This window comes from Triticum dicoccoides, unplaced genomic scaffold (assembly GCF_002162155.2).
Source record: "Triticum dicoccoides isolate Atlit2015 ecotype Zavitan unplaced genomic scaffold, WEW_v2.0 scaffold19546, whole genome shotgun sequence".
NCBI classification, from domain to species: Eukaryota; Viridiplantae; Streptophyta; class Magnoliopsida; order Poales; family Poaceae; genus Triticum; species Triticum dicoccoides.
The window spans coordinates 1,344-14,798 of record NW_021232074.1 but is presented as its reverse complement, the minus strand read 5'-3'; the positions used below and the strand labels follow the sequence as shown (position 1 = coordinate 14,798).

Below are 13,455 nucleotides of genomic sequence, written 5' to 3'. Positions count from 1 at the left end.
GTCCTTGTTACCCTGGTTCAAAGGGCGCAAGAAGAAGACTTTATTAAAGGAGTTCTTCCTAGATTGTACGAGGGTGGTCTTACTGTCTTACAATACGCTGATGATACGATTTTCTGCTTTGAAGATGACTTAGAAGGGGCTAGAAACCTTAAAGTCATTCTATGCGTGTTTGAGCACTTGACGGGTTTGAAAATCAATTTCTTAAAAAGTGAAATTCATTGCTTTGGTGCCGCTTTGTTGAAACAAGAAGAATATGCTCAGATTTTCACTTGTGCGGTGGGGGACTTCCCCTTTACTTATTTAGGTCTTCCTTTACTTTTTAAAAAGTTGCATAATGCGCATTGGAAACCAGCTGAAGAGAAAATTGAGAAGAAGGCAGCAACCTGGCAAGGGGGTTTGCTTTCAATGGGTGATAGGATTACCCTCGCTGAGACTTGTATGAGTAATGTTCCTAGCCATATGCTTTCTTTTTTTAAACTACCTAAAGGTGTAGGCAATAGAATGGATTTTGTCCGTGCTCGCATGGTTTGGCAAGAGAGGGATGGAGTGAGAAAGTATCACTTAGTCAAGTGGGTGGATGTTTGCCAACCTAGAGACCAAGGGGGTCTGGGGATTACTAATTTGGAGATTAAAAACGTCATCCTCTTATGTAAGTGGTTATGGAGATTAGAGAATGAGGAAGGGGATTGACAAGATATGATTAGAGCCAAATATTTGAGTAGCAAAACTTTGGTTCAATGTGAAGCATCTCCGAGTAATTCCCTTTTTTGGAATGGATTGTTGAGTATAAAGGATATCTTCTATTCTTGTTGTCAAAGGGTGGTGGGTGATGGTTGTAAGACAAGATTTTGGGAGGACACATGGCTGGGGAGAAAGCCACTTTGTCAACTTTTCCCCCGCTTGTATAATTTAACTTTCTGTCAACATGTTACTGTTGCTAAAGTCTCTAACCAGGATTTTGATTGTATTAGATTTAGAAGATGTCTTTATGGAGAAACTCTTACAATGTGGAATGAATTACTTGATATGTGTAGTCAGGTTACTCTATCGGAGGAGCCTGACAAAGTTAAATGGCTTTTAACTAAATCTGGATCCTTCTCGGTTAAGTCGCTTTATCATTACCTTATAGCTAGAGTTGTTGCTTTTCCTTTTAAACTTCTTTGGAGGTTGAGAATACCTCTAAAAGTAAAAGCGTTTATATGGTTAGTGATCAGAGGGAGGATCCTAACCAAGGATAATTATCTAGACGAGGGTGGAAAGGACAAAATTTCTGCGAGTTTTGCGGTGTCTCTGGGAGCATTGATCATCTATTCTTTTCGTGCTCTTTTGCTAGGTTTTTATGGAGTGTGATATGTGGTACACTAGGTAACCCGAAATTACCTTTATCTTTCTTTGATCTTTGTCAAAACTGAATACCATCCTATTCTAGGAAGGATAGGGTTGTTGTTTCTATTGGTGCTGCTGCTTTGATATGGACAATTTGGAAAACAAGGAACAGATCTTGTTTTCAACGTGTTTTCCTTTCAAATCCTATCAATGTAATATTTACCCTGTGTTCTTTGTTGGATTCATGGATGATTCTACAGAGAAAAGGAGTGCAAAAAATGCTTAGGGAGGTTTCCAAGAGGCTATCTCGGGTAGCAAATGAAGTCTACAGAAGAGCGTATGGGTGGAATCCTTCTGCTCAAAGACTGAGTTTTGGGTCTACCTAAAAATGGGCGGCTCTGTAGTATGTTCTGGTTTTAGAGTTGCTTGTCCTTTTGGATGAAGTGCAATTTGTAAAAAAAGATGTTTTAAAAGTCTGCTCTCTCTCCGGTAGTGGGTGATTTGGCATCGTATAGATATGGTTATATGTCTAGGATGTAGATTGCTTATCAATTGATGAGGTGATGCATCAGTTCTGATGAAAAGTGGTGTGGTGGTTGTTGTATCCAAACTCCTATTTTCGTAATGAAAATGGGGGCCATATGGCCCCTTTTATCGAATTTTTAGGATGGGCTATTTTCCACGTAACCGATTGACTCTAATTTGGGCCAGTCGATTATGTTTGTACAGTATTTTTGTTTGGCCGTTTGATATGAAACTAAGTGCAGATCTAAAAATCGATTGACCCAGAGTTGATTTTCAGTCCTAGCCAGTCCCAACTTTAACCGAATTTCAGTTATGCAACAAACAGATAAGTACGAGCCCGCCAGTTTTTACCAGTCTAGAAACCAAGCACCGAGAGCATGGTGCATACATTGATACTCTTTCCGTTCCTAAATATAAATTTTTGTAGATATTTCACCATGAACCACATATAAATGTATATAGGTGCATTTTAGATGTAGATTCATTCATTTTGCTCTGTATGTAGTTCATCTAATGGAATCCCTACAAAGACTTATATTGACTTATATTTAGAAACGGAGGGAACACATACGTGTCACTTGTGCCAGCACGCAGTCGACACGCGACCGAGAAGTGCACGACGAGCCGGCGAGTGCGTCGGGCAGCGGCGAGGGGACGCGGGAGGAGGAAGGCGGTCGTGGCTGGAAGAATCTCCACCTGGCGAAGCCATCTCTGGATCCGACGCTCACTTGTCGAAAAGGTCTCGCTTTCACCGGTCGGCTCGTCCACTCGGCTGGACCCACGTAGCCCAACAAGACGTTTTTGACTGGCCGCGGGATAGTACTAGTATCAACTTTCAAGTGCGTGTGCTGCTGTGAGGCAAACTTCACCGCGCGACCCTATTCTGTCCGGCCCCGTTTGTTTGGGGTAAAAGGAACAAAAGAGTCGATCCAGCGCGCGGCCTCAAACAGACAAATGTCCGGATTCCGTCCGTTTTCGACCCATCCCCGGGCCAAACTTGCGCTCGGTTTGGGGTAAAACGGACGCGCGCGGACGACCGCGACGCACGCCCTTGTCCCCCCCGTGGCCCGCCTGTCGGGGACACTAGCAGTCCCTCCGCTCCCAACGCTTCACCCTCTCTCCCCGCCCCGCCCCGCCGCCGGCGCCGCCTCTATTCTCCGGCCGCCTCCTCACCGCGTAGCCCCGCGCCGTCCATACCAAAGTACGTCTCGACGTGGCCGCCACCATGCCCGCGCTTTCTCCGTAGTTTTGATCGTCTATCGGGGGAGGTTTGGCCGTCGTCGTCCTTGCCGGTGGCGGAGGGGACACGACCGCCGGCTACCGCTCTTCAAGGCGGATTCCGACGAGATCTCCAGAGCGGCCAGTAGCCGGCCGGCAACCATCCCTGCTGCGTTGAGTGATCATCGCGGCCTCTTCGCCACCACGACCGGAAGGTGTTCGACTTTTTGCCATCAAAGGTATGGACAGTGGAGACGAGTTTTTCTTTCATCACTTTCTTTGTTCGTCGGACGATTCGTCGTCGCATGATGAAGATCTTGTGGTGGCTGCACTGGTCGTTCACGACCATATTCAATGGCAGCTTCCTTGGTACAGGGGGTCACTCCCTGGCCGTGCTCCCAACCTGAACCGCAACAGGGAGAGAGGCCACGCCCTGCTTTATGTCGATTACTTTGCCAACACCCCGCTCTTCAAGCAGGATAAATTTCGTCGCCGTTTTCGTATGGCAAGGCATGTGTTCAATCGTATCCGAGAGGGAGTGGTTGCTCATGACCCATACTTCGAGTGCAAGACGGATGCCCTTGGCAAGCTTGGGTTCTCCTCTTATCAGAAATGCACCGCGGCCATCCGCATGCTTGCATATGGTATTCCAGGCGATCTGGTGGACGAGTATGTGCGTATGAGTGAGACAACATGTCTGATGTCAATGTACAAGTTTTGCCAAGCCGTGATCGAGGTGTTTGGCCCAGAGTACTTGAGACAGCCAACTACCGCTGATACAGAGAGATTGTTGGCGACCAACGCAGCTAGAGGCTTTTCAGGCATGCTTGGCAGCATAGATTGTATGCATTGGGAGTGGAAGAACTGTCCATTTGCTTGGCAGGGCCAGTACAAGGGGCATGTTAACGGGTGCACTGTCATATTAGAAGCGGTGGCATCGCAAGATCTTTGGATATGGCATTCTTTTTTCGGCATGGCAGGTTCTCACAATGATATCAACGTACTGCAACGCTCTCCAGTCTTTGCAAGGCTTGCAGAAGGCCACTCCCCACCTGTCAACTTTGAGATCAACGGCCACCAGTACAACAAGGGATACTATCTAGCAGATGGTATATATCCTCAATGGTCAACTTTTGTGAAGACAATCTTGAAACCCCAAGGTGAGAAGAGAAAGAGATTTGCCCAAATGCAAGAGAGTGTTAGAAAGGATGTGGAACGTGCTTTTGGTGTGCTTCAATTCCGGTGGGGTATCGTTCGAAACCCTGCACTGTCATGGGATGAAAGGAAGCTTTGGGAGGTGATGACTGCTTGTGTGATTATGCACAACATGATCGTCGAGGACGAGCGTGATGAGAGTATCTTCGACCAAGGATTTGATTATCAAGGTGAAAATATTGAGCCCCTGCACCAAGATCCGGCCACATTTGAACAGTTTGTCCAATTCCACCGTGAGATGTGTGATTGGCACACTCATTTGAATATTCAAAATGACTTGGTTGAGCACGTCTGGGATCACATTGGCAACCAATAGATGTATTGGTCCAATTTAGGTTCAGTCAAGACAATTTCAATTTGGTTGTAAAACTATTTTACTAAAGACAATTTCAGTTTAGTTGTAAAACTATTTTAATTTTCAGACAAATATTTGAGTTAGAAACTAGTTTTGATGCAATTTGGGCATTTTTGGCCCTGACGGACAGGATGGGGCAAATGGATGCGGCCACGCGCTAGGCGCACGTCCACCGCATCCCAGGACAGACCCGGATACGACCCCAAATCGCTACTCAAATGAACAGAATCCAGACAAAACGGACGTCCGTTTGGGATCGCGCGGTGGAGTTGGCCTGTCCTTTCGCGGTGGAAGCTTCGGTGTGCGGCGTGGCCTGCAAGCTTGTGAGTTCATGCTGGATTTCCTCCGTCGGAGTCGTGGCCACGCGACGCGACCTTGTGTTAGTAGTACAGGCGAAGTAGCATGTGAATTTCTTCCGCCTACTCGAACGTGTCGCAATGGGTGAAACAGAGAGCAGCAGTACGAAAACAGAGTGCTTGTGCAACAACGAGATCAATTGCATTAGTCTTTCTGTTGCAAAGCAACAATTCAGTACATGATAATTCGTGGGAAGCTAAACACTCGAGCGACTGGTGACGCCTAAATGAATCGTCACAGGCTTCTACCGCATTAAGGACGCCGCTGTACTCCACGTCCAAGGTAATGGCGAGAACGCGGGACTCTACGCCGCTTGGTTCCTCTTCACTTGTGATCGCGTCGTCGTCCAGGTCGGTCGTCTCATCCGTCGACACGGGCACTGCCTCGGCTGCTTCTGTCTGCGCGGAGAGCACATCGATCCAGCCCTCGTCGGAGTCCCAGTCCGGGAGCTCTGAGGCAGGGCAGGCCAATGCTCTGATCCTCCTCTCGGCCGTGCTGTCGTGCTCCGCCTCCTCGGTGTCTGACTCCGACTCCCAGAATGCGGCGTCCAGCGTGCTCTTGGGCGACACCCATTTGCTCTCCACGGCTTGCGGCTTCGCCTCGACGACGGCGGAGGCCAAGAACGGGTGCTCCAGCAGCTGCACCGCCGTGCAGCGGTCGCTGGCCTGCCTCACCAAGCATCTGCCCAGGAAGTCCTTCGCTTCCGCGGACAGCCATTGGGGCACCTCGGGCACGGCCTCCGTGTACCCGATCCGGTGCAGCGCGGCCAGCGCTTCGCCGTCCATGCCGCTCCACGGCGCGCGTCCAGTGGCCATCTCGACAACCATGCAGCCGAGCGCCCAGACGTCGGCCGCGGGGCCTTGCTCCTCGCCGCGCGCCACCTCCGGCGCCATGAACGCCGGCGTGCCACCGATGATCGGCACGTCCGCGCCCACCTTCCTCGAGCACCCGAAATCCGCGAGCTTGGCGCGGCCGTCGGCGCCGATCACGACGTTGCGCGCCTTGACGTCCCCGTGCACCATGCCGGCGCTGTGAAGGTACGCGAGCCCGGCCGCCACGTCGGCCGCGTAGCCGCGGACGGCGAGCTCGTCGAGGCCTGCCGCCATCTGGTCGGCCAGCGAGCCGCCGGGGGCGAACTCGAGGAAGAGCTGGTAGGAGCCGTCGGGGGCGCCGCGGCCGCCGATGCAGGAGACAACGCGCGGGGAGCTCAGGCCGGCCATCACCCGCTGCTCCCTCCTCAGCGCCGCCGCACAAGCCGCGCTCGCCGACTTGACCGCGAAGAGCTCCCCCGAGGCGTCGTCCGCGGCCAGGAAGACCTCGGCCCCCGACGCACCGCGGCCGATCGTGCGCACCCGCGTCCATTGCTTGCTCACGGACATCGCCATCTTCTGTGGGATTGTTGTGGTTTCTGTTGGCACTCTGTGTTGTCGAGCTTGCTTGTGGCCTGCTGAATTGCTGATGGGTTCCTTCTTTTTTCGGCGGGTGTGCGTATATATAGGACTTGGAAGGAGTACTTGTGGAGAGGAAAAGATGGAGAGATTGCAAGTTTAGAACATGGAAGGCGTGTGCGGGCACTAGGAAATCCAGGCGAAAAGGCGTGGGAAGCAAGCTGTTTCGGGTCTGGGCACGCGCCCGCGGCGGCGGATGGGGTTGGGCGGTGAGTGGGAATGCGCGGCCTGTCCCGGGCTTGACCTGACCAAAGCTTAGCGCTCTGCCTATTCTTACTTCCCGCGTAAATTTATCTCGTGCCCGAGCCGGAAAAGGCAAAAACCGTGTCAAATCTCTCGCATTCTATCCATCTAATGGCGCGAGCGTTTCGAGCTCAGCCGAGCGTTCTTGGAAGGTAGTAGCACTATCGTGGAGGAGGAAGTACTTGCTCGCTAGCACAGCAGTTGTCAAAGTCTTGGTCGGTCGTTGCGAGACGGACTGTCTGAAACCGAGAAGTGTGCTGGTGCCCACGTCTCTGGTGTAGACGAATCGCCGGTCGAGGTCAGCGGCTGCACTTCAACTCTCCACGGTTGGTACTTTGACACTGTGGTTGGCCAAGTCCACCGCTGTACTTACTTCTTATGGTGCAGACAGCACCGGACTGTTTCGTGTGTGTCTGCACCAAACATCCATTGATCTAGAACCAATACTCTGACGGAGGGATTACTGAAGCTGAAGCAGCAGCAATTTGTTCCTGAATGTAAGCGACGTCGTGACCCCGTTTTCCTCACCCTGAGAGAATTCACAGCTGGTGACAACAGCTCGTGACCGGGAAAGCTAGCTCACGACGGACGGAAGGCCTCAGACGTGGGCATCTCCTCGACCGGAGAGAAAATTCCGAGCAAGCTTGTCCCTCCCCCCGCGTCACTCTCCCGAGGGAGACTCGGGGGTGACCTAGGGTTCCCTTGTGCCGCCACCTCCCCCTTCCCCTCCTCCTCGCCGCTGCCGGAGGCGGTCGCCGGGGCCCCCGCGCGGCTGCCTGTGAGGGCGGCGGCGAGGCCTCTGGCCGCTCCCTTTCGATGGTGAGGGCCCGGATCTGAGGCGGCGGCCTCGCTGGTGCGGACGGCACTCCTTCGGCGGCGGGGAGTGCTCGTCGGTGAGGTAGGCCGGGTCCCCTCGACTGCGCGGGCAGCGAGGTCCCGGTGGGCGCTGGTCGTGGCGCGAGGAGGCCCCGGACTTCCCTCGTCAGATCTGAGGCGTTCTGGTACGCTCGTGATGCATGACCTCCGGCCGGCCTGGATCTCCGGCGTGCACGCGCCTGCTGATGCTGTGGCTGGTTCGGAGGTGGCGGCAGGGTGCTTGGCCGGGGGGAACCCTTGGCCGCCAGTGGCGGTCACGGCGTCGATGACATCCCGGACGCCATTCCCTCCTTGGTAGCGGCGTCGAGGCTCAACCTCCCCTGTCTCCCCCCTTCCCCTGGGCCCGGGTGAAAACCCTAGCCCCGGTGGCTAAGCGGCGGCGGCGCCACAGCGTCGTCACCTTTTTGGAGGCGCCGACTTGGGCATGGGGATGCTGGGCATGCATGGCGAGTTTGTCTGGTTCCTGGTGGCAGCCAGTCTGATCTACCGTGTCACAGCTCCGGGCAGTATGTCTCGTGGCTGCGGTGCTCCTCTTCCGGCCGTGTCTCCGATGGGGACCTCGCCCTTCCTCACCTTGTACATGCCGTGGTGGAGCGGTACTTCATCTCACTCATTTGGCGGCGGAGATCGGCGGCAAGGCGCTGTGGAGGCTCGGCGTCCGATGCGCGGAGATGGACTCGCGCAGGAGTGGTGGACGGAGATGTTTGGCGTCATGGTGACGTCGATGGCGGAGTGGCCTACACAAGATAGAAGACTCAATATAATCTGAAGACGGACCTGTGGGAGATGGTTGCGACGACACAAGAGTGTGTCTGACCGAATTGTGCCCCAGACCCGGTATGTGGCTCGGCTGGGGCTTCCGGCTTTTGATGTTAGGTTTAGGTGAGTAGTTTGGGTAGTGGTCCAGCTAGCATCCCTTCATCATATGGATAAGAGTAGCGGCATATGTTGCCAAGATGGTGGATTCAGGTATATTGTTTGTAATACTTTGCAAGGTCCTCGAGAATAATTAATAAAGTGGTTGTATGCATCTCCCAGATGTAGAGGCCCGGAGTCATTTTTTTTCTAAAAAAAAATAATATCTCGCGTGCGTCCACTTCCACACTTGAACAGGAAGGCAGGGGATATTCGATCCCCATACCTGTGCATATGCATATGCAGCCATGCAGGCACGTTCACTGGCTGCCGCTCACGCGACGTCTTCGCCGCCGGCTGCTGTACCGCTCAGCTCGCATCGGCCACGTCGAGCCGCGGACAAGTGGAGTGGCGGACGGAGTTGGGGGTGCCGCCGCTGGCCCATGCCTGTCGATCACGCCAAGTGGTGGAGACGCATGCTTTTGCGGCGCGGGGGCGGGCCGCCGAAACCGAAAGGTTGGATACGCTGGTACGCAGATCGTCGCGTGAGCCGAGTGGGTTGCTTTGCTTCCTTGGCCAGCGAGAGCAGAGCAGAGCCATCGCACGTCGCCGCCCCTGGATGGATGGATTCCATTTCACTTCACTTCACTTCACCATCGAGCCAGGTAAAGCTTGCATGCATGGGCCATGATGCCTTGGCTGGCCGTCCATTTTTCTCCGTCTCCCGAAGAAAGCAGCGCGCACCACACGGACGATGATGGTGCAATTGAACACCGGGAAATTATTTCACCATAGGCTCTTGTGCCAGCCATCCGCAGAAACAAACGTCGACGCGTCAGATCTGGCTGACAGACGACGCGAAAAGGAGCGGCAGCGCTCTTCCGACGGCTGCTGCACATGAACTGGACGTCCGAAAGTGCACCCCAAGTAACACAGCCACACAAGTCAGCCTTCACTGTAGTACGTACTACTTTAAGGGTGTGTTTAGTTTGTGTCATCAGGTGGGATGTAACGGGTCAATCCCATGCCAAAGGCCCATTCCCGTGTTTAGTTGGGTCGAGGAACCGGAACCCACCGGTTCACAGGAACGGAATATTCGCCTGATATGTGGAACGTGCTCGTACCTCCAATTCGGTGGAACGACGCGGAACGGCTCGTGGCTCTCACCTCACCTGTGTCTCTCCTCTATATCTGCGAGTACTCGGTCGTCTCCGGCGCCACCTCCCCGCGCTCATCTCCGGCTGCACCATCTCCGGCGCCGCCTCCCCGCGCCCATATTCGGCTCCGCCATCTCCGGCGCCACCTCCCCGAGCCCATCTCCGGCTGCGCCATCTCAGGCGCCGCCTCCCCGCGCCCATCTTCGGCTCCGCCATCTCCGGCGCCACCTCCTCCCTCACCTCTCTCTGTCGTCTCTCCCTCTCCCCGCGGGCGAGCGGGCAGGCGAGCGGCGGGCGAGCGACTGCGGCAGAGGGAGCACCTGGTTCTTCTCCTCAATCGACCAGCAGAGAGGAACATCGGCAACAGAGGCTAACGACGGCAGAGAAACAACAGCGACGAGTTAAATCTGATTCAGTACGTTTCTCTTCTTTTCTTTCCCAAATCTACTAGCTCAATCTGAATGGGGTTGTGGATTCAGCGGCAGGCTCAATCTGATTCAGGGGGCAGCAGGCTAACAACGACGATTAGCCATTTGAGGTTATGGATTCTTGTTGTTGTGTTCATAAGCGGCGGTTCTAGATGTGCTCACGTAACAGACACATGTTAATAAAGCCTTGTGTATTTTGAGTACATGACTTGTATTTTGATAGATTTTTTGACATGTAAAATGACTTGTATTTTGACAGATTTTTTTGACTTGCATTTTCACAGACATTGGTAAAAAATAATAATATACTTTCTTATGATGTGTTAAAATTAGAAAGAGCTATGGGAGTGACAATTGTGCATATACATGTGAGAGGTAATCTCATGAGAAAGATAAGCAAACCCATTCCATTTTATGTTGCCAACCAAACACTGCAATGTAATTATTCCATTTCATCTATTTTACCCTACCGAACACAAGAATGGAACCAACCCATTCCCTTGGAATGGAACCATTCCATTCCGTTCCACTTCGTTCTCCAACTAAACACACCCTAATTTGACTTAAGTTTGTCATCAACCAATGATTGCATCAATAGATTAGCACTAATTACCTTACCTCCAGAACATAAAAAAAGAGAGGCAAAGCTCACCTCTTCCTTCAGAATCTCTACTCCTAATAGAGCAGTTGGTGAATAGTCCGCCGGTTTTTTTTCGCTGTTTTTTTTCGTCTCACCACTTTCGTTGGTTTTATTTCGCTGGTTTTATTTCGTCTCCCTCCCACCTGCCTTTTCTCACATAAACCCATCAGATTAGTTACCATATATTCGTGCTTGATCTGGCAGGTGTTGATTCAATTTAATCATGTAAATATTTGATAATTAAGAATTCAAAAATAATACCATATACAGAAGATCACCTTCCAAACAAATCACCTCCCTCTTCGATTTATTTCTCCCACCGATCTCCTTCCATACCAATAAAGTACGCATTACATTCCTAACGAAGAGAGAAAATAAAAAAAGAACCCTCCACCCGCACGACCCCTCCCACGCCTCCAGTGCGCCGCCACCCACCACCACGATGCTGCGCGCCACCCCCACCTCCAGTGCGCCGCCTCCAGTGCCCCGCCACCCACCGCCACGCTGCTGCGCGCCGCCGGGCGCGGCGACGGCGATCTCCGGCCAGATCCGGCTGAGGAGGCGAGTAGGAGTCGGATCCTGTTCCAGGGACGGTGTGGAGATGATCTAGGAGGCGCGGGTGGAGGTCCAGCGGCGGGGCTTGAACTCCAAGTTCTTGGCGGCGGCGTTCCTCGCCGGTTCCGAGCGAGCGAGCTTCGACATATTCTGCGTCTTGCGGCATTGGTCGTGTTATCTCTGCAGCGGCAGTGGCGAGTCGGCGACACACAACTGGCGCCGCGCTCCGTAGGTCAGATTCTGTCATCCCTCACCCTGGGATACCCTGATCTCTCTCTCTCTCTCTCTCTCTGTGTCTGTGTGTGTGCAAGGGATCTTAATTAATTGTTTGCTTGGAGTTTAGGATCCAAGTATGCCCCTCTTTGTGGTGTTCACTGATTTCTTGGAGCAACAACGTGTTGTTGGAGTTGCCGAAGCATTAGGTCGAAGGAAAGATGACGATGAAGGACACACAGAGGAGTGTGAGCGGTGATGGCATCAAGGTTACCGGCAGGTATGCATGCATTAACTGACTGTACAGTGTTACTGTGTGATGCTACTGGTTTTAACGTTTGTACTGTAATGCCACTGGCAGTTTAAATAAATCTGCTATCATTTGGGATGTTAGTTGTCACAACTTGCTGTGCTCTGGTGTTCGGCTCAAAATTGCTTTTGGGTTCCTCTGAATAGACTACTTATGCTTGACATTTTACTTTTGTTATTTCTATTTGTAACTCAATTTTGGTATCCTGTCAAATTAACAATACTTTTTCTGGATATGGTAGTTGAGAATAGTTATGGTATATGGCGGAGTTAGCCCATCCTCACCAATGACTCTTCCTCAGGGATTTGCTGAACTAGAGTTAATAATGGGGGTATTGCAGGCTGTTTTGAATTATGGGGCTATTGCAGACTTTAGAAGCTGAATTAAATTTTTGTGCAATTGGAAAAGGTGTATATAACTTGAATTTATTAGGTAGTATAGGAGAGATATGAAATTTTAAAAGTGTCAGTCAGATTTGTGTGTTGTTTTGGGTAGTATTCAGTTTTGTTCCATCTTAGAGGCCAATAATGCACATGTGATATTATCTACATTATTCGGTTTATACGGCTTCCCATATTCCGATGGTTGTATTTTGCTAAATTGCCCATCTACTTATTGGAATTCTCACAAATAGAAGTGCAGTCAGAAGGTAAAAAGGATGGTATGGTATGTCTCCATTCACATGGTACTGAACTGTTAGTGATGCTTTGTGTTATTCTGCAGACTTGAATTTAGTTAGTTTCTATGGTTTTCTTTTTCTGCTCATAGACGAGAGTATAGTCTGAAGGGAAAAAAATGATATGCTCTCAAGTCTCAAGGGTGTGCAAGAATAGTGAGATTTATATTACTGAACATATTGTTAACAATTTGTTATTTTGCTGACTTGCTCTCGGTTTTTATTCTTGGCAGGTGATTCTTCATGATAATTTTCTGTGGAGGAACATTTTTGGTAAGCGTATTGTAATATTGACTCCCACCTTTTTATTTACATGTAAAGATAACCAATTGGAAATTTAAAATTTTTAATGTACATTTAACTTATTTTGTGAAATAACATCATGTCGCTCAGATAATTTGATTTCCCTCTATGATACTCTTTGGCTTTAGTATATCTTAGGACAAAGTTGTCAGAAGTTCTATGCTTCATAACCAAAACATAATCTCCTTTTTGGTATTTGATTTGCATCATGATGTGTGCCCATATGTTCCCCTGTCGCTTAAAAAAAAATAATGCCCGATGCAACGCACGTGCATATACCTATCATGACAAATAAACCTCATCATGAAAGCATTTATGTACCTATTTAATTTGCGATTGCAGGGTGGCGCCGGGAATGGGGATCGGTGGTGCTGGTGTCGGTGTTGCGGTACAAGGCAGGATGCGGGACAGGACGGCCATCCGTGTGAGGCAGTCGGCGGTGAGGGTTTGTGGCATCACGAGGAGCGCCCGCGACACCTCCAGATTCAAGGTGTTGGCCCGAGACCACCGAAGAGGGAGGAGATGTGGTTAGTATTTCTAGAGGGAAAAAAAGAGAAGAAGAACAAGAAAGACGACCATCTCGGGTTCCAGGTACGATGGAACCGGCAGCGAAGCACATGGCGCTTGCAAACATGATACTGTGATAGTGGATGACGCCGATACCTTAGGGTCATTCTAAATGAATTGATCTTTGCCAAGATTTTTCTGATATGTATACTACAAATCTATTTTCCAATCTAAGTACACAAAGTTTT

At 51.0% G+C, this 13,455-nt stretch overlaps 1 protein-coding gene across 1 annotated transcript; it reads right to left on the bottom strand.

Annotated features, from left to right (window-relative positions):
* Positions 1–5,058: 5,058 nt before the first annotated feature.
* On the bottom strand, positions 5,059–6,441 carry LOC119344962 (mitogen-activated protein kinase kinase kinase 17-like). Its single transcript, XM_037615234.1, has one exon. It carries the CDS (start codon positions 6,379–6,381, stop codon positions 5,059–5,061), a length of 1,323 nt encoding a protein of 440 aa, XP_037471131.1. The 5' UTR covers positions 6,382–6,441.
* Between the last annotated feature and the right edge of the window lie 7,014 nt (positions 6,442–13,455).

Coding starts and splice junctions, on each gene's coding strand:
- LOC119344962 (XM_037615234.1), bottom strand. CDS start 6,381: ATGGCGATGTCCGTGAGCAAGCAATGGACGCGGGTGCGCACGATCGGC.